Raw genomic sequence first — 25,149 nt, forward strand, 5'->3', positions numbered from 1 at the left:
AAAGCTATATCAATCAATTACCACCAACTCTGTTGCAAGGCAATGATAATTAGGTCAGTAACTATCTTGAATCTATTAAAGCCGTCTCCTGGCAAACCAAAAGCTTCCTCAAGTGCAGGAAGAGCAGTGAAGCTTCACTGATGTCAGAGCTGCAAAACAAACCAAATGCCAACCTTTGCATTATTGATGATTGACGTGCGTCTGTGTACTAGATTTTTTTTTTGCGGACCAGTAGACTTATTTCAATCTTACTTCAATAAATCATGACCTGGCTTAACATGTTGTTAATAAATATTAGAGGTAGTTGTTTGTATAATGTCAATTCAGACTTAAATGCTTTATTTTAGAGTTTGATACTTTGGGAAATAGGCTCATGTGCTTTCTTACCATTGTTGGATTGGTCAAATGAGAGCTTTGCTGCAATTATTAATCAGCTTACCACTAGTCCATCTAGTGCTATTTCTCTGCTTTTCATCATTTTAAGTCTTTGGGTTTTGGACTGACAAAACATCACATTAAAAGACATCCTCTTGGATGGACATATTTCACTATTGACAGACAGATACATCTATAATGGAGATGAAGAGCTTGTTAGCTTAGCTTAGCATAAAGATTGGAAGCAAACACAAAGGCTTTGTCTGAAGGTAGACAAATCGGATAGCACCTTTAAATCTCACTAAACAATGTTAGCGTGTGGTTGTATAATCTTTAGGAAAACTGAAGTTTTAAAAAGAAATGTTGTTTTGGGGTTAGCTTATGTCCCAGGCTAGCGAGCAAGCAAGCTAGTAAGTAGCACACCAGTCCAAGAAAGACCGTTTTTGTTTTCAGTCGTTATGCTAAGCTAAGCTCATGGCTTTAGCATCATGTTTAATATACAAAAAACTAAATGGTATCAATTCTCTAGCTCTTAACAAAATAATGAATAAACGGCCACATGTCAAATGATTTATTTCAGCTCTTATTCATCTCATAAGAGGGTCTCATTTAAAGACATTTCAATCTGGAACATAACCACTTTGCTCTAGTAGACAAGTGAAGCATGGTGAGAGAGTAATAGCCTGATGCCAGCCTGTGTTGGGAGATAAGAGCCTGTGCTTGTCACTGTCCAGAGCGGCCAGGAAGCTGTAGAAAACATCAGCGTAGGCTGTAATCAGGCCTCACGTCTCAAAGAGACACACAGCTGCTATCTGTCCTCTGCTGACGTGCACCGGCCACAGGGAGTCTCTCATGTTGTAAATATAAATGAGGCAAGATGGGAATTGTGCTGCTAGAAAGGTTGTGATGCAGCAAACATTTCTCCATGCTTGTAATTTGTTAATGTTAATGGATCCATCTAATCGACAGGTGAATTGATGATTCGTTGCAGCCTTAGCTTAGCTTAGCATAAAGAATGGAAGCAGAGGGAAACAGCTAGCTTGCCTATTGATTAAGGTAACAAGATAAAAACACACTTTGAAAGCTAGCAAAATAACACGTTAAGTCTTATTTGTTAAATTCGTACAAGAACTTACATTTAAAAGAAAATGTGGGTTTGTGATACAACAGACATTTCTCCATGCTCACCTGTAATTTGTGAGTATTCAATTATTCATCTTGAGAATGATTGGCAGATTAATCGAAAATGAAAATGATTGTTAGTTACAGCCTTATACAGTCTATTGTTACACCCACTGGCTCTGTCCTCAGATCAACAAACACCTTTAACTGTGATAAAATAACACAGTATGTCTTATTTGTTAAAAAAGAACTGAAATGCATGTTGTGGCTTCTAGAGGAAGTTTGTGATGCAACAGACATTTCTCCATGCCCCACTATATTTTGATGCCTTATTTGTAGAAACAAGTGCTCTCACTTTAACAGGAGGCTTTTAGTATAATGATCATCATTTCTATGAAAGTCATTTCAAGAACTCGCCTCTACTATGAAAGGACCATAATGATTCAGGCTGTGTGGTTTGGTGGTCTGAGTTCACATCCGAGAAGAGAGGGTGGGAACTCACATCAGCCCACAGCTCTGATAGGAAGGAACACCTGACTGGTTACACTGGGACCCAAATACAGAGTCTGAATGCCGTGAGAAAGACTGAACCAGTCACGGGGTCTCAGTTCAGTTTCCCACAAGATGCATACCAGCTCTGACAGCTCTGCACTAAGAGTCATCACCACAAACCGATTCCAAATAAAAAACGTCTGTCATGGTCACGCTCACACGCCATGAGCTCTGACAGTGACTGAGGGTCCAAAACGTGAAGAAGTCACACAAGCCCTAATGGAAATATCTCAAAAATACCTCACACCTACTTAAGCTGCATGGTGTCGACATACAAGTATTTACAAAACCATGCACTGGTTTCAATATTTTTTCTGCAGTTCTTCACAGTCACGAAAGTGCCTGGTTGCTAAAAATAAGCATAGTTACAAGGTAAAAGGAAAAGCACTTGTTACCAAAATAGAACATTTCTGTATTGCCTTTTCACTGATGTGCTGACAGACACGAATGCAGCACTCCAACATGTAAATCAGGCTTAAGGGCAAGAGGAAAGCGTTGCACATAAAAACAAATGTAGATTTGTACATGGCTTTGTCAACATGTGACTCAAGAAGGCATAATCAATACACAGCATGCAGCCAGGAGACAAGATACTGCGTCACTGCACAGAGAACAGGAGACCTCCACTTATAGAGCAGTCACAGACACGTATACAACTAAAAGCAACAATCACTTCATTTCAGTCAGTTCTGCTTTTATGATTACTCAATTGTTAGCTTTGATTACAAAACAGATACTCAACACCAGCTCTTTTTTGCTAATTCTCATCTTGATATCGCTTTGACAAGTACAACCTCAAAAGGAAAGCACACTCAGGTTTTTGAAATGATAACTGGGTCACAGCACTGCAGAGCAAAAAGCTGCAACATCTTACCTTCAGTCTCGCTGCGGAGTGGTCAGCCTGAGGAAGTGGCAGATTTTGTATACACTGAGGGAAACATACAGAGCTCTGTTTCCTTCCTTTGTGAGATCAGACTTTTGCAATCTTGAGACTGCCGAAAGAGAAACGGCTGGGTGGTTTTATCACGCTTTTTGTTTCAGATGTGATGCATGTGTGCAGAAAGTGTTTCTCTGCAGCCCTGATCTCAAGGTGTCTTGGGCGAAGAAAAAAATATACAAGTGACAAATTCAGTGTAGAAGAGTTTTTATATGAGCGTCGTCAAGATGATGGAAAAATCTGTTCTCTTACAAACAATAACTTCCAGACAGTCACTGGGAAGTGCAAATTTAAGACTAGGCAGAAAGTGTGTTGATCCCAGGAAATTATCTCAGCTACACACACACACACGCACGCACCCACACACACACACACACACACACACACACACACAACGCTAGAGCCAGTTTGGTAGGCTACTGCTGTAAATTCAAGTTTTCTCATTCTGTTTTTGTGTACACAAATCAAAAAGCAGAAAGCTTCTCATGCCAAGCGTAAACTAACTACTGAGTTCAGCTAAAGTTTCTCAATCAACAGCCACATCCGACAGTTATGGTTTACCTGCAGAATATCAATAAAAGCAAAATGACCATGAAGAGATGCACAATTACCAGATAAAAAACTAAACGTAAATGATTCGAAAGTACAACTGATCAGGAGATGCAAAGTATAGAGACGCAAAACCACAATAAAGAGGCAAAACAACCATGAAGAGATGCAAAACGATATCAAAGAGACACATCATTGCAACGAAGACACAACATGAACAGAAAAACATAAATAGCTACACAAAAATGATTTGAAAATTACTACAAAGGCAAAGATAGCTTAAAAAATACGTAAATGAACCACAAAGACAAACAAAAAGGGGAAATGTGTCTCATTATCCATCAATGCATACACACACACACACACACACACACACACACACACACACACACACACACACACACACACACACACACACACACACACACACACACACACACACACACACACACACACACACACACACACACACACACACACACACACACACACACACACACACACACACACACACACACACACACACACACACACATTTAAAAATCTACTTTGACAATTTGACAAAAAACTAAAAACAGCAATGTATGTATGAAGAATGAAGAAGATAGAAAAATAACAAGCATGAACAAACAATGGCAACATCTGGCAGGTAAAATATTTGGTTTTCTTTTAACAGTAAAACTTCTTTCTTAAGTTTTCATGTTGGTTGTTTTCTGTCTGCAGGCAGCTCTCCAGATGTGTGGAAGCAGACATAAATAGTTTCCAGATTGTCGTGTGTTTCCTGAAGAGCCCCAGCCAATAAAAGCAAGTGTTCTATAAATAAATTCTTCTTTCATCAATAAACGTTTCCCTTTTATTTTGTTCCCATACGAGGCAATACTTTGGAGCCACTCAGCAGATGTGACGGCGTCTTTGGTTCAGAGCTTTTTGGTTCATTTTATAAAAACATTATCAAAAACAAAATACAATTTCCACACATGGACTCGTCTGAAATGTTTACATTGAAATCAAACATATGAAAAAAAACCTGGATGGAGCTTAAGTCAGATCAATTTGGTTTTAACACAGAACACGAATGCACCCGTTAACTGTGTCCATGTGGACTGAGGCCTGTTGTGCAGAGCGATATGGCTTCCTTTGGAAATGAAATCTTAATTTTGATAAAGTCTCAGATTTTAAGCAGTGTGTAGCAACGTTTTCAGCTGAAGCGTCTCCTCCACTGATAACCTGTTGCGGTAGAAGCTGAGTCCGGCCAGCATCTCGATGTCTCGGACTCTCGCCGCGTGAAACTTCAGCCAATCCTCCGCCCACGACAAGTCGGACCCGCTCTGAGGGGGGACATTTTTTAAAGGTCTCTTATTATACATATTCATCAATATATTATAGATCTCAGATATATATAAAACATGTCTCTGAAGTGTTTGGCTCCAAATACCAAAAAGACCATTGCAGCATTACCCATAATCCCCTCTGTTTCAGCCCTGTTTCCAAAGTGCTGATTCTGTGTCTGTTACTTTAGATGAACATAAGGAGCCCCTCCCCACGCCCCTCTAAAAGAGATATTTGGTTAAAAAGAACACAATGGTGCTCTAGGAGGAGATGCAGGTGATAAGGTGGGGGGGAGGGGGGGGGGAGTTACCTTGGTTGGTGATTGGCTAATGGTTACACAAGCCAAAATCATCGTTATTACATCATAAAGTGGCCAAAATGTGATCAGCTCATTTTCAGACAGGTTTTTTTTTTTTCAGGACAAAAAGTGAGCGAATCTTTTTTTCCTGAGACGTTCAGAATCTCTTTACACAGAGGAGACACATGTTTATGTATAAAAGACATGAAAAAGTGGATTTTGCATAATAGGTGATCTTTAAGGCGTTTGATCAGTTTTGTTTCCACTGAGGTGAGGTGCAGAAAGGAGCGAGCGGTGTTACTCACAGCGCAGCTCTCCGTGGAGTCAGGTCTGTGGGGCAGGATGAAGGACTTGACCCTCAGAGGACCGTCGCAGCTAACAGGGCTGAAGGTCGAGTTCCTGCAGCTGGTCAGGATCAAGAAGAAATGCGTCGGGACGGGAGCCTCATTCCTGGAGAGACACGAGATCACAGGGTTCAAGAAACTGATGCACCATTCTATAGAAAGCCTCTTTTAATCAATCATTTGTGCAGGAAAGATAACTGCATATATACAGGCTGGTAATGTTCAATCCCTTCATACAAAATAGTTACTTAGAGCAGGGGTTCCCCCCCAAATGACTCCTGTTGGAAGTTGCGCCCCCCCCCCCCCCACACACATACACACACTAGGGGGGGGCTTAACAGCGGTAATTAAAGTTTAAAAGGCTCAAAAATGCTACAACTACTGTCCCAAACTGGATGAATGTGAAGTATTTAGTGAAAGGAGGATGAAAGTAATTAAAGAGCACTATTGGAGTGACTTTGATGGTTATTGGACTCAGGATTCATTCATTTGGATTCCCGCTGTATGAAGAAATTAAAGGACGACGCAAAACAATTCACAAAGGGATTAAACTGTTTAAAACACATGCTCAGAGTAAGCCAGATTTTGCCGATGTGTTTATGTGGATTCAAAAGTCGTAAGTAATCTACAAAATGGAGGAGACCGATCTGATCGGAGCAACTGTGACAAATAATCCAACTGAAACCGGCATGGACAATGACTATGTTTTTAAAAATGCGCTTATCCAGAAAAGCCTGGTTTGGACACTTTACGGGCAGAAGAAACATTTCTATTAAAGAAAGAATTATACATTTCTGTCTTTTTATGCCTTTAATAGCTACTAACTTTAATTTGTATTCAAATGAATGAATCAATTTTTTATTGTAATGTATAGACAAGGCTTTTAGTGACAATTATGTATTGTGTTACAATTATATGTATAAATAAAAAAAATAAAAAAAGTCTAAATAGGATATTTGGCCTCAAATCATCTGAGGCCTGGCGCCCCCCCCCCCCCCCCCTGCGATCTTTGGCGCCCCCCAGGTTGGGAACCACTGACTTATAGGACCTATGAGGCTTTTGGGGGATTTCCCTTTCTTGCAGTGTGTTATATAGCTTTGAGCGCATGTAAATGGTCTGAAAAGGCTTAAATCCCAAAGTCCAGCTTAATTTTGTCATATATAATAACAATTAATTATAAGCTAAATCAAAATTTCACTTTGGGCTCTCTGAGGATATAATGTGCTTTTTCCACTTTTTCTGACAGCAAATCACAGTAGGAATAATAGGCTCATTATTTGCTCACAAAATAAAAAATGTTCAGCCAGTGTGAATCTGGTGGAGTGTGCGTTGCTGACTTACCCTGAGATGGCTTTGAGTGCATCAACGTTTCCATCGTAGTCTTCATCAAATATCGGCCCGCTCATGACGTTGACTCCGTTCAGCTCTTTGGAATATTTTGGAAGCAGGACATTATGGAGATAGGTCCAAACATCTGCAATAAGGGAGAAGACACACCAAAACATTTAAATTATTTTAAAAGAAAGTGATAACATAATTACAAGTGCAATCTTTGAAGGAATAATGAACCTACCATAACCCCTAAAGTTAACTAATCAACAATATGTTGTTTGTTTATTATATATAAATATTTAAACAGGATATAGCGTGTGGAGTTTTTTTGTTTTAGTTTCAGATTTAAGTTAATAAACTCACAATTTGACAGTGTATATAAACAGCAATGTGCCAGCAGGGGGCAGCATCTGCTAGCTGATTAGTATGAAAGCCTCGAGCATGCAACTCAAGCACGGAGAAAAAAACGGGGCTTTCCTTCCAATGGGACCTCGTGCTACTGAGCCAGAGTTTCCATCATAGTGTGGGTGGCCCAGTGGAAACAAACCAGAGCCGAGTTGTCTGAAGCGCTTGATTTGGTATTAATCAGCTAACAAAAGGTAACAAGTTTCAACTCATCAGTGCTTCTGAGCATAGCAGTGTTGCGTCATAAAATCTTTCTGTACCCTAACACGATATCCCATATCACAGGTAGTTTCGTACAGTGGAAATGTAAGGGCAGGCACAGACTTACTCTTCAGCAGAATTAAGCAACAAGCTTTTGTGAGCAATACGTCACACATCTATTAATCAAGACACGCACTCATACTATTTCTTGTATAATTTGCAACACAAGGATTTCCTGTGTAGTCATGTTTTCTGTCATTGGTGAGCACATGGTGAATTAATGGTGACCACCTTAAAAGTGAATCTTATCGTGAGATAAACTGTGGGTCTGCAGTAGGATGGCAGGAGGATTAACTCTGGAAAATCTTACCAAACCTTTAATTGTGCTTTACAGAAAGAGTAAATGCAAGTACAGTAATCCTGTGTAATCACAGCAGTTACATGTTGGGCTCTTATTATATGTGTATTTGAGAACCAAAAGTATAGCCTGTTTCGAGAAAAATATAGAGACAATATTGAGCAATAAAAATGGCTTACGAGAACAGACAAACCACAATACCTGCTCTCTGAAAACTGGAGTGTTTAACACAGAAGACAGAGCATGACATAATGACTAGTTGTGCTCCGGTGTCTCTTTAGTTCACGGTTAATTAAATAGTTCAGCTCTCATTCAGCTCAAAAGCTCTCACTCAGTGTGCAAATGAACCCTATCTGACATTTCTGAAATTACATTTTTAACTTTTGCATCACCATGAATCCCATTTCCATTCAGCCCCTAGTTTTGCTGCTATGGGCTTAGACTATCGGGGGACACCTTACTTCTTCCTTCTCTCTGTCTACCTGTGTACTGTCATGCTCCGAATAACCCAGCTTCCCCCAAATGTCTTTTTGGTGTCTATCTACGCCGGGATCCTGAGTCTTGGCTGATCCTGTTGCTGTGGTCCTGGATCCTGAGTCCTGGATCCTGAGTCCTGCATCCTGAGTCCTGCATCCTGAGTCCTGGATCCTGAGTCCTGGATTTCTAGTCGTGGCTGAACCTGTCTCTGCGGTCCTGCCTGACTCTCATCATACTACTTCCCTGATGGCTCCCACAGGATTGTTGACATCCTCGTGGATTCATTTTCTTATTACAGACACATGCATTCCAAACATTTGGTCTACCTATGTTGTAAAATTTATTATCTCTTCGATTTACACACGGCATCTATTGCACGTCTGTCCGTCCTGGGAGAGGGATCCCTCCTCTGTTGCTCTCCCTGAGGTTTCTCCCATGTTCCCTTTAAACTGTGGGTTTTCTCTGGAAGTGTTTCCTTGTACGATGTGAGGGTCCAAGGACAGAGGGTCTCGTATTGTCATACTGATATTCTGTACAAACTCTGAAGTCCACTGAGACAAATGTAACATTTGTGATATTGGGCTATATAAATAAACATTGATTGATTTATTGATTCCACGTTTAGGTGCAGCTAGGAAACCAGGAGTCGATACATATTTTTGAAGACTGACTCACCTTTGAATGCAAGGAACATTGGTACCATGTTGCTCGTGATTAGAGATTCTGTCTCTGCTCCGTTGGCACCCACATCTATAGAGAGAAAATGAGTGAGAAAAATGTATGTGTTTGCAAATTGGGTTTGGATTTAAAACATTAACTGCATGTTGTAAAAGTCTGATGTATGTCCTGTTAAAAGAAGGAATTAAGATTGTCTTAGTCTAGAGGTGTCGCAAACAACTTCTGCTTTCATTATTAATCATACTGCCTTCATAACTTTTTTAAAATCTATGAATCATTTTGCCTCATAAAACATTTAAAAATATTCTAGTTAATTTTACCAAATGTCTGGTTTGACAAACCACAAAGAAATGTAATTTACAATCACTTAACATTTTGAAAATCTAAAAAGATTTACAACAGAGAGGCTGCATGGAGCAAACCTTTGGCAACTTTTCTTTTAAAAAGGCTTAAACTATTATTTAACTGTTCAAATAAAAACTTTAAATGATGCAAATAAATACATGCACAATTGTCGCAGATGTAAAATCACGAAACTGCACAAATCTAAGCCTGCAGGACAAATTATGACCGGAAAATAAAATCTCTAATTTTAGTGAGTACAGCTTTCACACAGCTGTTGAGGAGATTTAACTTCTCTCTTTCACCCTGTCCTTTTCTTTTGTGGGTCTACCTGAAACCTGAATTTCATTAGCATACACTGAATCTGCAGCGTCTGAATAAAAAGAGGGGGATGGGAGTCTCTTTATTGTTGCAAACCAAAAGCATGGGAGCATTTTTACATGAGATTGTGGCTCTGAAACACGTCAACTTGAATTCAACACCTGGCTGGGGACGCCGTGTTATGACCCCCCCCCCCCCCACACACACACACACACACACACACACACACACACACACACACACACACACACACACACACACACACACACACACACACACACACACACACACACACACACACACACACACACACACACACACACACACACACACACACACACACACACACACTCACTGGGGGGATGCAGCAGGCCGAAGGACAGGCTTGGGTGGTTTCCTTGGCGCGGACACAGCTGGCTGGCGGCCGGGGGGGTGCGGACGTCAGCACGAACACACTCCTCGAACTCTGGGCTCAGGGGTCGGACTGTGGTCTGAGAGTGGAGCGGTCAGTGTGAGTGTGTGTTGTGTAAGAGTGAATGTAGAGTCACAGGGCATTGCAACGTTTCTGCAGAGCCCTCCCTTAAAATAATAATCTATGTAAGCAGATGACCGTCAGATATAACCATTGATTGAGCCACACTGCTAGTATGGATAAAGTAGGCAAGCAATCATACATATCTAAATCAGACTCAGAGGACAGAGGGATTCAAGGAATTAGCTTTGGAGTATAATGCTGCATACAGTAGGGAAAATTCAGTTGAAAAAAGGAGCAATATAGACCTATTGTATTACATCAAAAAAGGGGAAATGTTTACAAGAAATATCAATATTGAAAGTACAATGAAAATAATTTACTCTGAAAGAAATTAATAAAATATGTCTAGTATACCAGAATTTAAAGTTAGAGATGAAAAGTGTTTTTTAAAAGGAGGTAGCATTGTACACAAATGTAAATATACAGAGGAATGTGCACGTTTCACTAAAATTCATTTAAATTAACAAGTTTTTCTCACATGATGTACATTAATGTGAAACACAGTGTCTGTAGAGGATAAGAGTCCGTGTCAATGGAATTTCCGGACTTTGTTGATTAATGAATGAATATTTACACACTATATGTATTATAATACAATCCTATTTCCTATATATAAGTACCAGTTCTTATAGCCATTTACAGGAAACGTGTTTAAATATGTTAAGCTTCATATGGAGTTGTTGACTTGGACAAGCTGTGGAATTGGAAGTTTTCTCTTGGTTGATTATAATAGCGTATTTTATAACCAATACATCGACAAAATAACTAAACCATGATTTGTATCCAGGGCAACATGAACAGAGGATAGAGTACAACCATACTCAGCCTTCACTGTATTTGGATAACGCCAGAATGAAAACAAACCCTCACACGCTCCATCATGCAGACAGAATAGTACAACATTGTAAACTCTCCCGGGAATGCATCACTCTGCCTGAAGTCATGATTTACACTTAACCTCAACCGCGTAATGAGAAAAACAAGAAGAGTTTGAGCTAACATGAGCACAGAAGATGAGTAACAGCTGCTTGGAGAAGGGATTCAAGATACTAAACAACCTGTCCTGCCGTGCCCTAACCGCAGCGGAAAAACAGCCGGGTCCCCTCGACCGCACGGGCTATGCTTGGAGGTAAAAGACTACTCACCAGAGGCTCGAGGGTGTACGACACCCACAGGGGCATCAGGCGGTCTTTGCTGTATCCATTGATGTAGTTGGATTGGTGGAGGAGACAAAAGCTGGCGTCTGATTGGACGACTTTGGGGATGCCAAAGTGATGGTGGTGGTGGCGTAAGATGGCTTTAACACCTAAAAGGCAAGATGTATACAAGTCGCATCGTGCTTTCCTTCAAGAACATTTAAAATGCAAAGAAAAATTAAATGATACTCACTGTCATTAGTTGCTATGAGTTTTCTGTTGAGTTCCGTCTCCTAGAAATCAAGTATTTTTTAGTATGCTTGTGTTTAATAAATTAAATCCAAGTTAACAATTCCACAGTCATGTAGGCTGTATCGGCACTCTGGGTTTTGAGCTAAATGCTAACGTCAGCTAACATGCTCAGAATTACATTTCTAACACACTGATGTTAAGAAGGCCATGTTAACCATATTCAATATCTTAGATCAACACGTCAACGTGCTAACATTTGCTAATTTGTAGGGATAGTTCAAAACCACTTGTTCATTTCCTACCCTATCCTATACCGAAATGATGAGTATCAGTTGATACCAATCTGATATCCTCCTTTTCCTTCTCTTAAATACCCAAGCCTTAAATTATACATTATGTAGGTATGAAAAAGCATGAGGGAGAAGATGGACCTTTATAGGATCACCAAAGTCTGTGGCATTTATCCTCTGCGAACATGAATGTCTGCAACATATTACCTGGTTATCCAGCCAATATTTGTTTTGATATTTCAAACATGACTAAAGTGGTGGACTAACCGACAGACAGACAGACAATACCATGACCTCAAGAACTTGTTAGCACCTTATATATTAACTCTATGGTTCTCACGTACCGCGGCCTGGTCCTGGGACGGACAGGAGCAATGCAGGTCGGTGGGGGCGGGGTCAGAGGTCTCACAGGGGGTGTCGTATGAGAGCTGCGCTGGGTTGACCGGCAGGTGGAAGGGACGCTTCAGAAGGTGGTTCAGGCTGCCGTGAGTCCCGTTGTTCGGAGAGGGACGAATAAGCAGGAGGTCTGAGGAGGAAGAGAGAAAAAGTGTAAATATGTATCACACAGACCGGATGTAACACACTAGGGTCACAACAACAGGTAACGCTATAAGAAAATACATGTTTTTTAACAACTATTATTTACTTAATTCAGCCATCATTACGGACAGTTAAAACACCTCTTATACAATGAGGGACCATACAGAAGGACTCAGTGACATCCCTATGATGTAACATAACATACAGATTTTAAACTACTGTATTTAAGCAAAAACGTTTTTGACAAATGTCGATGTAATCTATATAAAGGGCGTTTTTATTTAACATAAAAATCTTTCATCGATTTTTCAAACAAAAAAATCTACAGTGCTGATGAGTATGAGTATACAAAAGCAAAGTATTAACCAAACGAATATTAATACGAATAATTTAAAAATGCCTGCCCAGCAAGTTACACATATTGAATACTACCTGACACTTCACAGTGATAGAGTGAACAGTGTGTGATGTATTTAAGCTGCACCTAATAATAAAGCTTTCACAGGGTCTGGAATGCATTAAAACGGCCCCATGTTTCAATGGGATTTTCTCCGACCTGAAGTTTTAAGCAGGACACGATGTCCCAGATTTTTTTCAATAAGTAAGTCACAGTCACCACCATAACTTGGAAGTAAAGAGGTGAACACTATCTTTAAATAATATGTGCTATTGGATAGATTTTGTTGATTTGTTGTGTATGGATCTTCTTGACCCAGAGTACCATACTTCCTTTAATAGTGAGCAGATTTAGCTTTCCACTGCAATACTAATGTTCTGCATGTCTTAAACAAGTGTCTCTATCACAGCCAGGTGGGGGTTGTTATCTGTTTGTTTAAGTTCCCTTTTCCCTGAAATGTGGTTGATGTAACTGCTCATTATTTACTTCCTCTAAAATCAGTTGAGAAGTGCACCTGTTTCCTCTGAGCTGTGTCATACTGTGTTACTGCATCTTTTACAATGGACCTGCTGAGTAAAGTAAACTAAGAGAAATGAAACCTACGGGAGCCGGGTTCTGCACTTTCAACAGGTTAAATATAATACTTATTTAGACCTCTTAAAAAAGAAGAATGGAATTAAATACCGAATGTGTTCACGGTCATTTCAACATGATCTCAAAATGTTAAGTTTGTCAAACTTTAGTCAAGAAATTCAATAAGCCTATGTCCCGAAATATAAAATAACTCTTTTAAAAACGAAAAACTAATAAAGTAATGCTACAGTATAGCTGCAGTACAGGAGAGTTAAATAAAGAACACTTACCACACATGAGGTTATACAACTCAATGTTTTCAAAGGGGGGCACAACAGCGTTTTCTTTGAATCCTGGACCGTAGCCAATGAAGATTGCCTGGGTAAAATAGATTAATATAATGATGTTTGGGAAGGGGGAATGAAGATCGTACCAGATATCAAGTCATTGTGACTGCGTAAGAACATTTATCAGTAATCAACACATTGATGAACTGTTCGACCGACAAGAAACTTTCTGTAAGCGCTGAACCGCACCAACAGTTATAATTACGGTGGAAAAAAAACGTATTTATTTATTAGTGTTACTTTAAAGAATGAGGCTTCGAGCTGGGCTTTTTGAGTTTCAATGCATTTAAATGGGTTTTTATCCTCACAGGCTAATCACTGTGCATGTAAAAGATGGAAAGAATGACTCAACGTTGCAACTTCTTATTTGAAGTAAAGCATTATGTTTGGTTTACAGTTATGTTTGACTGTTTTTACGGATATGAATTCACCCACATTAAAAAATATACAAGAAACTATACCTTGGCGCTTGCGAACATTACTTTTACATAAAATGGTTTGTTCAAATTCACTAGAAACTTAAAGTATATTTTGAAAAACACAGAATTTTAGGCTATTTTTATGATCTTACACGTACATATTTATGTTGTATATATAGATTTTAGATTTTTTTTCGTTTGTCTTTATGTCCACATAGTTGCAGCCCGTGCTCTAAAGTGCCTACAGTTTCTTCGTGTATGAAGACCACATGGTTGTGGTGTGTACTGAGTGAATATACGATATTCCCCCCTTAATAAATGTGTATGACCTTGCCATTATGATTTGGTGAGAATAATGAAAAAAGGAAAGAACAATTCTTCAGATGTTTCAGGGGAAGCAGCAAACACATTATGTACAACTGACTACGATGATTTGAAGATTTTCTTTTGTACAAGTGAGTGCTACAGATGCTGGTTTAGGCAAAGCCTTTTCTTACATTTGGTGTTATACAGCTATTTTTGATGTTCTCGTGTCTTGTGCTCAGTTACCTTTGTTGTGGTCCGTTGAAGCCGTTTAATAAAAAAATAATGCATGTTTTAACTATAGGACTTAAATATTGAAGAAGAGACGTTAACCTAAATTACATTTAAGACATACAACTGCAACGAAAGTAACAAAAAAAAAGTAATATCCTTTTCAGTTCCACAGAACACAAATTGGGTTATTTACATAATATGTTAGCGTGATTTTGTTGTGCAATAAAACAACCAGATAAGCGATCTGCTCGGAAACATTGCACACCGTGGTCCCATCTCGATGTCATCGTACTATAATACGATGGCTACACGACGGCATTGCGAGGGCTTCACGTAGTCGTGTTGCCTTTTTTAAACAATCGGGCAGCTTCTTGTTTCCTTCGTATTGTCTTCGTGAGGCGAACAATGCCCAATGCCACCGATGATCAGATGAAGAGGACACGATTTGACAAGATGCCCTCACGAGTGCCTTACGAAGGGCAAAATGGACACACGAATTCAACACGAAAATGAACTTTCGCAAGGTCTTTCTGCAAGATTTTGCCACCGCTCGCGAAGTTGCTGCCGGTGCCTGAGAAACTCCACCGGCAGTCATGCGATGGCTTAAGATGCCCTCACGAATGGCCCGATGTTGTTACGATCAGAACCAAATTTGAACATTTCCTTTATCGTGTGTCCATCTGGCGTCAATTTCGGGGCAGTGTGACGCAGGCTTAAATAAGTCAAATGTTATGTTAATATTTGAAATGGACTGATGCTTTGAATTGACCTTACATAACCTTAAAAATGAATGCTAGATATTTAAATTCTAGGAAAGACATCGTTTGTGTGGGTTTTGTGGATATTTGAAGGTAAACTCTATTTGTGGAATATGTGACTTTTCACAACTCACAACGGTCTATTGGACAAGTCATCAACTTTGTAAGCTAATTTTACAACTAGTCATAGTCAACCTGAAACCGCGTCCAGAAACACACACAGATGTGATGTGATGACTAAAAGGGAGACGGAAAGATACAAAAACATTCCATAATTAAATTAATTCAACACGAGGCACAGAATGTGTAGGTGGGGAGCAACTTTTGACAACATGGTGTCATCACTGTGCTCAAGTTTCCAAAGCACTATTGCGTTTGTATCTTAGCCATTTTCCTTGAGTTTGATCCACAGAAATAAAACATCACATACAGAGCTGTAACTTGCATTCAGACCCAAACATGAACTGCTTACAAAAGCGGCCAATTTATGAACTACTGACTTTTACAACATCCTGAAAATGTTAGAGCTCAATCCTTTTGAATATGGTATTTTTGGAGAAATACATATCGTTTTGAAAGCTGTCTGTCATGTACTTAATAATATTACATTTGATTTATAGTGTGCTTTGAAAAGGGACTAAAAGTCACTTTACAGATAGATATTAACAATCTTAAATAAATTATAAAAATAACACAACCGAATGCATCAAATGAATTAAAAATTAAAAGCAGATCTGAATAGGAAAGTTTTGATTTTGATTGATTTATATGAAGACAGATTTTGTCCAATCACAGATGTGTTTGGGGACGTAACTGCTACTTCTTCCTCTAATCTAACTCAAAAGTAAGCAGACAGTAATTGCTAAGAAAATTATATTAACACTCTTTAATGTATCTGTTTTCGGGAGGCCAGTAATGATGTTTTTCCCGTAAACCTTCAGTAGTTATCAGGCCCCCGACTTTTCTCTCTCAATGTGTCAATGTGTTATCACACTTCCTGTTTAAAAGAAACCTAAACAGGATACCGTGTTAAACATTTAACTCGTGGACTATCACACATCTTTCTTTCCTCTGACCTGCATGCTGGTGAAGATGTTGTCTGAGCCGTGGAATCCACCGGTGCAGTACTTCAGCTCCTTCCGATTACTGTCAAGACAGAGTACAAATAACCACAATGAGGGGAATTAAGGATGGAAGTCATGCAAAAAAAACTGTTTTCATCTGACTTTCAATCTCAAATCCAGGGTCAGGCAAGTTTACAGTAAGTCTTTATTCCCTTAAGAGCGATTTACTGCACACTGCAACTACATTAAAGCTTACATTCTTCAGCCTGAAACCATTTTCTGTGATTACATGGTTGCTTTCCTTCAAAGAAGTTGTACAGATTCTCTCCAGCATACCAAGCCTTATTCATTAAATGGCTGCTAACACAAATTACTTTAAGTGCTTTAACTTCTGTGTGGCCAAAATAAACATTTGCATTTATCACCAGACATTCACTTTGGTTTGGCTGAACTATAATTTACACACAGTAAGACTGGCCAACACCAATCACTGTAAGATCTGTAGTATATTCCGTTACATCTTAATTATTCTCTTTCCGTGGAATTGCTATTGTGACTGTCATCACCGGAAAACATTTGGTACTCTGGCTACACAGTATAAGGTCTACATTTGAGAACCTTTTAATCAAACATTTTCAGGTTATAATTTGTTTTCTAACTTTGTACTTACATTTCGAGATTAAATGTGCAATGCAGATGGGTTTATAATGCTCCTGCACTTCCAATTCTCCAATCAATTCAAATCATGGAACACAAAATAAACTCTTATTTCAAATAATTTACTTCACTTTAATTCAAATAATTGCCTTTTGCCACAGTTTGATCAGCGAAAAATCCCAAAAGTTGCTAATTACCTTTTTTTCCCCATGCAGTAATTATTTTTAGAAAGTAGTAAAGTAATAGTTTTTAATAAGCTGGATCAGCTATTTTATGTCAAAGTTAGCAGTTTGAAGTTTGTCTTTTATCGATCGTTTAAAAGTGAAAGGAGGCAAACAGTCTGCATCTACAAAACAATCTAAGACTAAATGGATAATTTATAGAAAGAATGTTAACCACCACTAACCTTCTTCCTCTCTATAGAGATTGCTCGTGGCTAAAAACATGCTTTTCCAGGCTGTGAGTAGGCGGAAATTACAATACAATACAATTGTTGTTTGTAGAGATTGGTGTGGCTGTTTCATTTAAAACTTGTTGATACAACTTGTGCAACATTAATGTTTTTTCCCCCTCTCCCTTATCTAACTGACCTGCTGCCAGGAGTTAGATCACCCGCTCAGCTTGCATGAAGTAGGGCTGCATGAAGCATTGTTGAGATTTTGGAGCTGCGTGACTAAATGTTCTTTCCTAATTCTAGGTTTGAAGAGACTTTGACGTGCTAAGCGTGTAACTTTGGGTCAAACAGGTTTTACATATCAAAAAGCTCATAAATGTTTGAATCTCAAACTAAGTGTTTAGTGGTTTAAAAAAACCATTGGAGTTTGATTGCCAGGGTGTTTAATTCAAATGTAAAGTTGGGTTTATCAATGCCTTTTTTAAGTTTTCTCCCCAACACAGCTGCTCTCAATAAGTGGTCCTTTATCAAGCAGCTGATTCTCAACACAGTTTAATGACCTCAATCAGTGAGAACATATAGACAGTGGCCTGATCGGAGACTTACAGCGCAGCCTGCCACCCCTGCTTCATGTAGAGGTGTCCTCTCTCGATGCGTTCGTTTTTGGCAAAGTGCATCCTCTTGGGGAGGTTTTCTTTGAGGAAGGGCCTCATTGGCTGGTCATCGGTCCTGCACTTCAGAGCAGACGCAGCAGAGGAGAATCAACACGCAGTGCTGGGAGAATGGCTTTGTTTGACGTGAAACCAAGCAAGCAGATAATCTTTCATTCTTCATATCAACACAAAAGTCACATTTGGAATACTTGGCATACCGACAGATTCGTAATCACGCCCTCATAGTCGACTGAGGAGAGAAACAGAGGACAAGGTCAGGGACATTACGCACGAACAAATGGACACTGAGTGATACGGCAAGGCTGGGAACAAGGGGAGGTTTGGGTGTTTTCAGCAGGAACTCACAGTCAAAGAAATTCCCTGGCAGGCGGGTGGGTCTGATGCGAGCAGCAGGGCCTTGGATGACAGAAAAGTTCTCTGTATTGTTCAGGTAGTTTGACACATAGAATGCCTTTTCACACGAAGCCTCCTCCATTCCTGAAACAAAGGGAAATATCAATCTGTCTTCAGTTTTTGTTTATAAAATGTAAAGATGGGTGTTTGAATTATTGACAAATGTAGCTATGATTGCATGGAAGTTGCCAGGTTTGTGCACTGTTAGAAAAAAGAAGAATCACTAGCTCAGCTCGCTAACATGAACTGCTGAGAGTTTTTCCCAGTTTTCTCTCAGATTACAGACTCATTTTTCTTTAGATTTCTTCCAAAAATGGAGCTGGATTTTCTCTTTTAACAGATATAGTGACTCGATCAAGTCAAACATTAGCAGATGTCATTAAGCCTCTAAAGCCCAGCTCAGTGGCACACAGGCTCTAAAACAATGGGACAGTTAAACGGCGCAGATTAAGGAGGGATGGGCCAAGCTTATCTGTAAGCAGATGCACAGCTTTAAATAAAAGATTTTAAAAAAGGACTAAAAACTTGACTTCCTCTGGATTGCGTGAAATTCACAATCACACTGTACAGTTTAACTGTCGTGTAAATCAGGGGTCCCCAACCCCCGGTCCGCGGACCAGTACCGGGCCGCGGAGGTGTTACTGCCGGGCCGCGAAATAGCTGTGAGTTTATCGTAATATTTGCAGAATTATAAATATTTTATCAAAAAGAATTCAATTAATTTTTTTATTTTTATTTTATTTTATACCAGTCATATTATTTCATCCAAAACATAAAAAATAAATCTAAATTGGTTAGCATAAGGTCTCAGCCTCTCGTGCGCAGATAAAAATACAGGTGGTGCGCCAATAGGAAGTGGAGCGCACAGGACACAACCGTTTAGTCGCAGACTGTTATGTTTTTGGTGGAATGGCAGTGCATACATTATTTGAGATATATTTTGAACTCGCACTTCATTTTAAGGACATTGCGGCCAGGGGTGTAGAGCTATTTTTTTAATTTGTAAAGCCTCCTTCACTTCATGAAATGGCTGCAGCATCAGGAGGCAGCCTCTGAGAAGTGCAGCACCAGCGTGTACACATCGCCTTCACTGTGTTCCCCACTGCATGCGTGTGTGTAGAGGCGTGTGTAGGCATGTGTAGAGGTGTGTGTGGTTGAAACGTAGCAACGTTTGCTGTGTGTGTGTATGTTCGGTGCGTTTGTGTGTGTCCAACAACGGCATTTGTTTTCAAATGACCATGAACAGTAATTTACACACATCTGGCCAACTCCATAGGTATGTGGGTGTTCCCAAAAGAAGTTAGTTTAATCTTAATCTCGATGTAGTTCTAAATGCTGTCGGAGTGCACCGGAACGAATGCCCCGGTATGACGTTATTATGGCTGGCAAACAAGCCCAGGGGTCTCACTGACATTTCAGTTATATCAATATGTGTACAGTGGTCCTAATTTGTTTTAATTGTATCCTGGTGTTAAACGTTGTTAATATGTTTTGGATGCATATTGTTCTATTATTTGTTCAGGCTGTTACATACAATTAGCCACCATTGCCACCTATATTAGGCTATATTATATTATATATTATATTAATATTTGTAAAGCGGTCCTAATTTTTTGTTTTAATTGTATCCTGGTTTTAAACGTTGTTAATATGTTTTGGATGCAGATTGTTATTTCTTCAGGCTGTTAAATACAATTAGCCTCTGTTGCCACCTGCTGGTGAGTAAATATTCAAATCAGTTAAAATTGACAACCGGTCCGCAAATTTTTTTAAATGTATCTGCCGGTCCTTGGCACAATAAAGGTTGGGAACCCCTGGTGTAAATGGCACAGCGCTGTACCGCAGGCTGTGTAGTTATCTCACCGTGGTCTGATACGATTATAATGTTGGCACAGTGGTGCAGCTTTTTCTGTAACAGGCCGTCCATCATCAGCCCCACAATCCTGTCCACATTTTTCAAGGCCTCAACAACCTGAAGGGAAACAAAACAAAAAGCTTTAGTTAAAGTGTCACCGTAACACAAAACAACGTTCAGGAAAACTGTGAGTGTGAACACTTCAAGGACAACTTGATTCAGCAAATAAATGATTAACAAATATAATGGATAAAATGAAGCTGTCAGCAAGGGTCATAGCATAGGCTTTATTAAATGGAGTTTAGTTAAACATCTGTGTTAGAGTCAGTATTTTGATTTTATAAGAAATGCCACCTAATTGTGACGTCTGTAGTCAGCGCACTATAAAGGACTACAATTCCCACGGCGCCTGTGCTAAAGCCACAGTGAGGGGCAACCTGTTGAGAGACTCCGTTGAGGAACAGTTTTTAAAAGTACCCTTTAAGTTATGAAGTTATATAAGCATTATCAAGAATTGTTTGTTATTTTATTTGAGTTTTGCCTATTTCTTTTGAATATTGTAAAGGCCTATTTTATTTGTTGCATGTGCAAAAGTTTGTTATTTTATTTTGAGCAAACACATCGCAACATCATCTAAACCATCGGAGGCCAAGCAACACTTCAAACTGTGAGTAATTTAAAGGAAAGAAACGAGTTAGAACTTTCTGTTTAAGGCGTCAAGTGGCTTGATGGAAAGACAAGGAAGGAAGCCACGACAATCTGTAATGGAAAATGTGTTCAATTCTTTTTACTGACAAGCTTACATTTTAAATAATAATTATCATTTTTAACCCAATATTTTACATATTATTCATATGATTTTTTACAGATTACACAATAGGTTACACTTAGTTCTTGTTTTAATTGTTTGATACTATACTTTATATGCACGTGGAACTATTTAATAGCTTAATCTATTAATTTCAAAAGAAGAACATTAATGAGCAATCATTCTGATAATAAATGTAACAAATGTTTCAAGCAGAAATGCCAGCAAATTGTCTACTGTAAATTGCAACCTCTAAAATACTTTTGCTTTTCTGAAGAAATTATATAACAAGCCATTTTAACATTTTTCTGACTCTTTTTAGACTAATCTTTAATGTATTGCACCCCTAGTCAAACAGCTCCAAAACCCTTTGAAAAATGTATATTAACAAGCATTTTGTTTCAGAGCTTTCAACCAATCTCATGGTATTCTTCAGTGGGTCTTTCCACCGCCCTTCCCTCACATGTACAACAAGACCATCACATGACCCAGGATCCCCCAAGGACCGAGAACAAAGTTCCACATTATTTGCACTGGTCTGTTCTTTTTTTTAGGTAATCAGCAACCAGCTTATATTTTAAGGTTTATTTTTAGTGACAGACTAACCTCGCTGCTCCCTGGTCCGTATCGATGTCCGGCCGAGTCAGGCTCCTCCAGATACAAAGTGTAGAAGTCAGGTCTGAAATCAGTAAGCCAACAGGTCAGTGTGATGTTCTGTGTTCCCTCACAACATATTTTGAATGATATAAAAGAGAAAGTAATACCTGTCCCCTTCAGGTAAACTGAGCCATTCAAACAGTGTTGACACTCTCTGCTCGAATGTAATTGTCCTGTGAAGAAAATTCATGAATTCAGCCCCATAATATAGCATTAATGTTCTTGTCATTAATTCAAAAGAATATAATGTAATTCTTACTTATTATAGGACTTGTACAAGTTTGGGTAGGTGCCATTTATTTTTACATCTGAGCCAGGCCAGAAGAAGGTTCCTGCTTTTAACTTCTGACGCATGGCAGTGATCCAGATCTGAGAGGAGGAGAAGGGAGGAAAGGAGAGGAGGAGAGGGGAGGCAAGGAGAGGAGGAGAGGGGAGGCAAGGAGAGGAGGAGAAGGGAGGCAAGGAGAGGAGGAGAGGGGAGGCAAGGAGAGGAGGAGAGGGGAGGCAAGGAGAGGAGGAGAGGGGAGGCAAGGAGAGTTTTTGGGAGGCGAGGAGAAGGGAGGCAAGGAAAGGAGGAGAAGGGAGGAAAGGAGAGGAGGAGAGGGGAGGCAAGGAGAGGAGGAGAAGGGAGGCAAGGAGAGTTTTTGGGAGGCGAGGAGAGGAGATAGGAAAGGTGAGAAGAGGTAAGGAATGGAATGGAGACACAAGAACAAAGGAAAAAAAGTAGATAAAAAGAAGAATGAAAAAAGGGGAGTAGATGAGAAGGAAGTAGATACAAAAACACATGAGATAAGGAAAAGATAAAAGGTGGAGGAGTTTAAAGAAGAGATCAGGGCATGGAAAAAGATGAGAGGAAATTAAGAGAAGTAAGTAGAGGAGAGAGGATGAAAGGAAAGACAATAATGAAATTAGGGGAGAGGAGACGTGAGAGAGAGAGAAAAGGAGAAGGGGGGAGAAGAGGAAACAGAAGGAGAGGGAAGGAGGCGAAAGGTGAGAGAAGGAGACACAATGAGAGTGTCATCTAGATTCATGTTGACACACTAAGCTGTATTAGACTCATTCATTAATATCAGTATATCACAGCAGCAGGCTTTGGTCCATTAGGGTGAAAGGGTAATCCCTCACAGCCCAGACGACTGGTGGACATCTAACTGCATGTTCTTCATGTTGAATCAATAGCTGTTACACTGATGTCCAATTAGAAATGCTGTTATAGTTGTGCAGCAGGCTTGTAAGCATGTTTTGGCCGATGCTCTAAAATGAGATTGGGTCATTACAATATGATTTATTCCAGGAGTCATCGTTAATGTATTTCCCCTTCGCTCGTGGAAAGTGCTGCTGCATGGTGCACTGTCACACTGTTAAGAAATGAGATTTAAGAGACCTGCGTTTTCAACAGGAACCACAAACAAGCTCAACTCACATCCTTAAATGAGATGTCCTCTCGTACGAGGAGATTATATCAAGGAGCTCATTACAGGGGACGCTGATTCTGAGCAAATGACAGGCTGTTCGGAACACAATGATTCCTACTTCTCAAAAGACATGTGCTGATGCTATCTGTTTCTGGTTTTCCCAAAAGTCAGGGTGTGTTCACTTTCACATGTTACAGGACAGTAGTGTCTGACTCAGACAATTTGGGAAGGAAATTACAAAAGCTCAGAGCTGTCCTGCACTCAAGGAAAACGAAATCTCCTCACATGGTTGTTTTTTTAGATCCCAGTTTTTGTCTTTTCCAAACTAGTCTTTACTGAAAAATGAATTTTACACCTTTGTACAAAAATATCATGGTTGCTGAGATTCACTTACTGGCTCTCCTTGGTACCATTTTGGGTTGAGTTTCTCGTCGGTTTTCAAGCTGAAGAAAGCGTCTAGATTGACATCGTACATCTTGTTGTCCACTATCCCATGGGACTCGGGATAAAGACCCTGCAGGTAAAACATACAGTCAGGGTGAGCTGTTTGGATGATGTGGCTGAAGGGGTTTTCATGACCTTTTATGGTTTTTCTTTCTAACTTAGATATTAGCAGTCACCAAAGCAGTTTATTTTAATTACAGGGTCTGTAAATAAAAGATGTGAAGGCCACTCTGTAAGCCGCTCTCCTGCTGCTGCTCCTCTCAACAAGCACATGTAAGGCATTAAGCCTCCATGGTAACTCTATACGTCTGTGAAGAGACACTGGCTCTCAAATTGCACTAAAAAACCCACATTTTTGTTAAACTTTGGAACACCAACAGCAGTGATAGAACGTAAGTTAGGAGATTTGCTTTGATGCATTTCTCAAAGGGAAACTTGTTACTACGAATTTCTTTGGTTCATATTTTCTTTCCTATTGGTTTCCAAACCGTTTGACCCTTTACAAATAAACAGTGCTCACTCTGGATCTCTTATCTATGAGTTGTTAGTTTAACTACCAAACTTGTTCAAGAATATAAAACTCATAATGTTTTTTGAATGAGCTGCACCGTACAAAGACTTTTGGATATTAGAAATACAAAATATCAATCTAATAATGTCATATATAATCATATCAATTAAAAAAGGATATCTCTGATACTTAGCTTAGAGTACAATTAAACATGCTTCCGTTTTGGAGATGGGATAAATCTACATAAATGTACTTTGGTATCCTATTTAAGTACAATTTTAGGGCACTTGTAATAAACTTGAGTACTTTGATCTTGAAGCTTATATATTTATGCTTTTACCCGAGTATGACATGTAGGACTCGGACTTGTATCAGAGTATTTCCCCACTGCAGTATTGTTGCTTTGTTTTGACTTCTTTCACCACTTGTTTGAATGCATTACTTTTATGAATTCTTCTACTACCAGTGAAAAAACAATCTATCCAATACATAAGCCTGTGGACCAGGAGGGACTCACAGTCACAATGCTGTAGTGGTTGGGGAAGGTCTTTGTGGGATAAACAGGCCTCATGTAGGGAGGTGTTGTCCCGCTGTTTCCTGCAACAGAAGGAATCAGTCACACAATGCAGAGTGAACCATGAAGCGCTGTGCAGTCAACATGATGGTGACTTACGTAACTTGTTGATGACAGGAAGGTGGCTGCCGTGATCTTTCAGGTACTCTGCCCTGAACCCGTCCAAGGACACCAGGATGAGAGGAGGCTTGGAGAAACTGCGTGGGAAGGCAGAGAGGAAGTAAGATGCTAAATGGGTTTGTGAAGGGGAAATGGAATAATTACTCAGCAGGAGACAAGTTTATCTTTTGGCAACAGTA

The 25,149-nt window shown here is 39.5% G+C and overlaps 1 protein-coding gene across 1 annotated transcript in view; it reads right to left on the reverse strand.

Annotated features, from left to right (window-relative positions):
* Window positions 1–3,176: 3,176 nt before the first annotated feature.
* Window positions 3,177–25,149, reverse strand: part of enpp1 (ectonucleotide pyrophosphatase/phosphodiesterase 1) — a 31,995-nt gene continuing 10,022 nt past the window's right edge. Inside the window, exons 4-23 of the mRNA XM_079644741.1 lie at window positions 24,950–25,047; window positions 24,794–24,873; window positions 23,716–23,835; window positions 22,166–22,275; window positions 22,014–22,079; window positions 21,856–21,928; window positions 20,450–20,558; window positions 18,539–18,670; window positions 18,391–18,422; window positions 18,126–18,253; window positions 16,481–16,550; window positions 13,634–13,721; window positions 12,178–12,359; window positions 11,545–11,584; window positions 11,301–11,461; window positions 9,976–10,111; window positions 8,955–9,029; window positions 6,848–6,980; window positions 5,468–5,612; window positions 3,177–4,863 (exon numbers count right to left, since the gene is read on the reverse strand). Coding sequence (XP_079500867.1) covers window positions 4,711–4,863; window positions 5,468–5,612; window positions 6,848–6,980; window positions 8,955–9,029; window positions 9,976–10,111; window positions 11,301–11,461; window positions 11,545–11,584; window positions 12,178–12,359; window positions 13,634–13,721; window positions 16,481–16,550; window positions 18,126–18,253; window positions 18,391–18,422; window positions 18,539–18,670; window positions 20,450–20,558; window positions 21,856–21,928; window positions 22,014–22,079; window positions 22,166–22,275; window positions 23,716–23,835; window positions 24,794–24,873; window positions 24,950–25,047 — 2,131 coding nt within the window. The 3' untranslated portion in view covers window positions 3,177–4,710. The remainder of the gene's footprint in view (window positions 4,864–5,467; window positions 5,613–6,847; window positions 6,981–8,954; window positions 9,030–9,975; window positions 10,112–11,300; window positions 11,462–11,544; window positions 11,585–12,177; window positions 12,360–13,633; window positions 13,722–16,480; window positions 16,551–18,125; window positions 18,254–18,390; window positions 18,423–18,538; window positions 18,671–20,449; window positions 20,559–21,855; window positions 21,929–22,013; window positions 22,080–22,165; window positions 22,276–23,715; window positions 23,836–24,793; window positions 24,874–24,949; window positions 25,048–25,149) is intronic.

Source organism: Notothenia rossii (genome assembly GCF_949606895.1).
Source record: "Notothenia rossii genome assembly, chromosome: 8".
In the NCBI taxonomy this organism is placed as follows: Eukaryota; Metazoa; Chordata; class Actinopteri; order Perciformes; family Nototheniidae; genus Notothenia; species Notothenia rossii.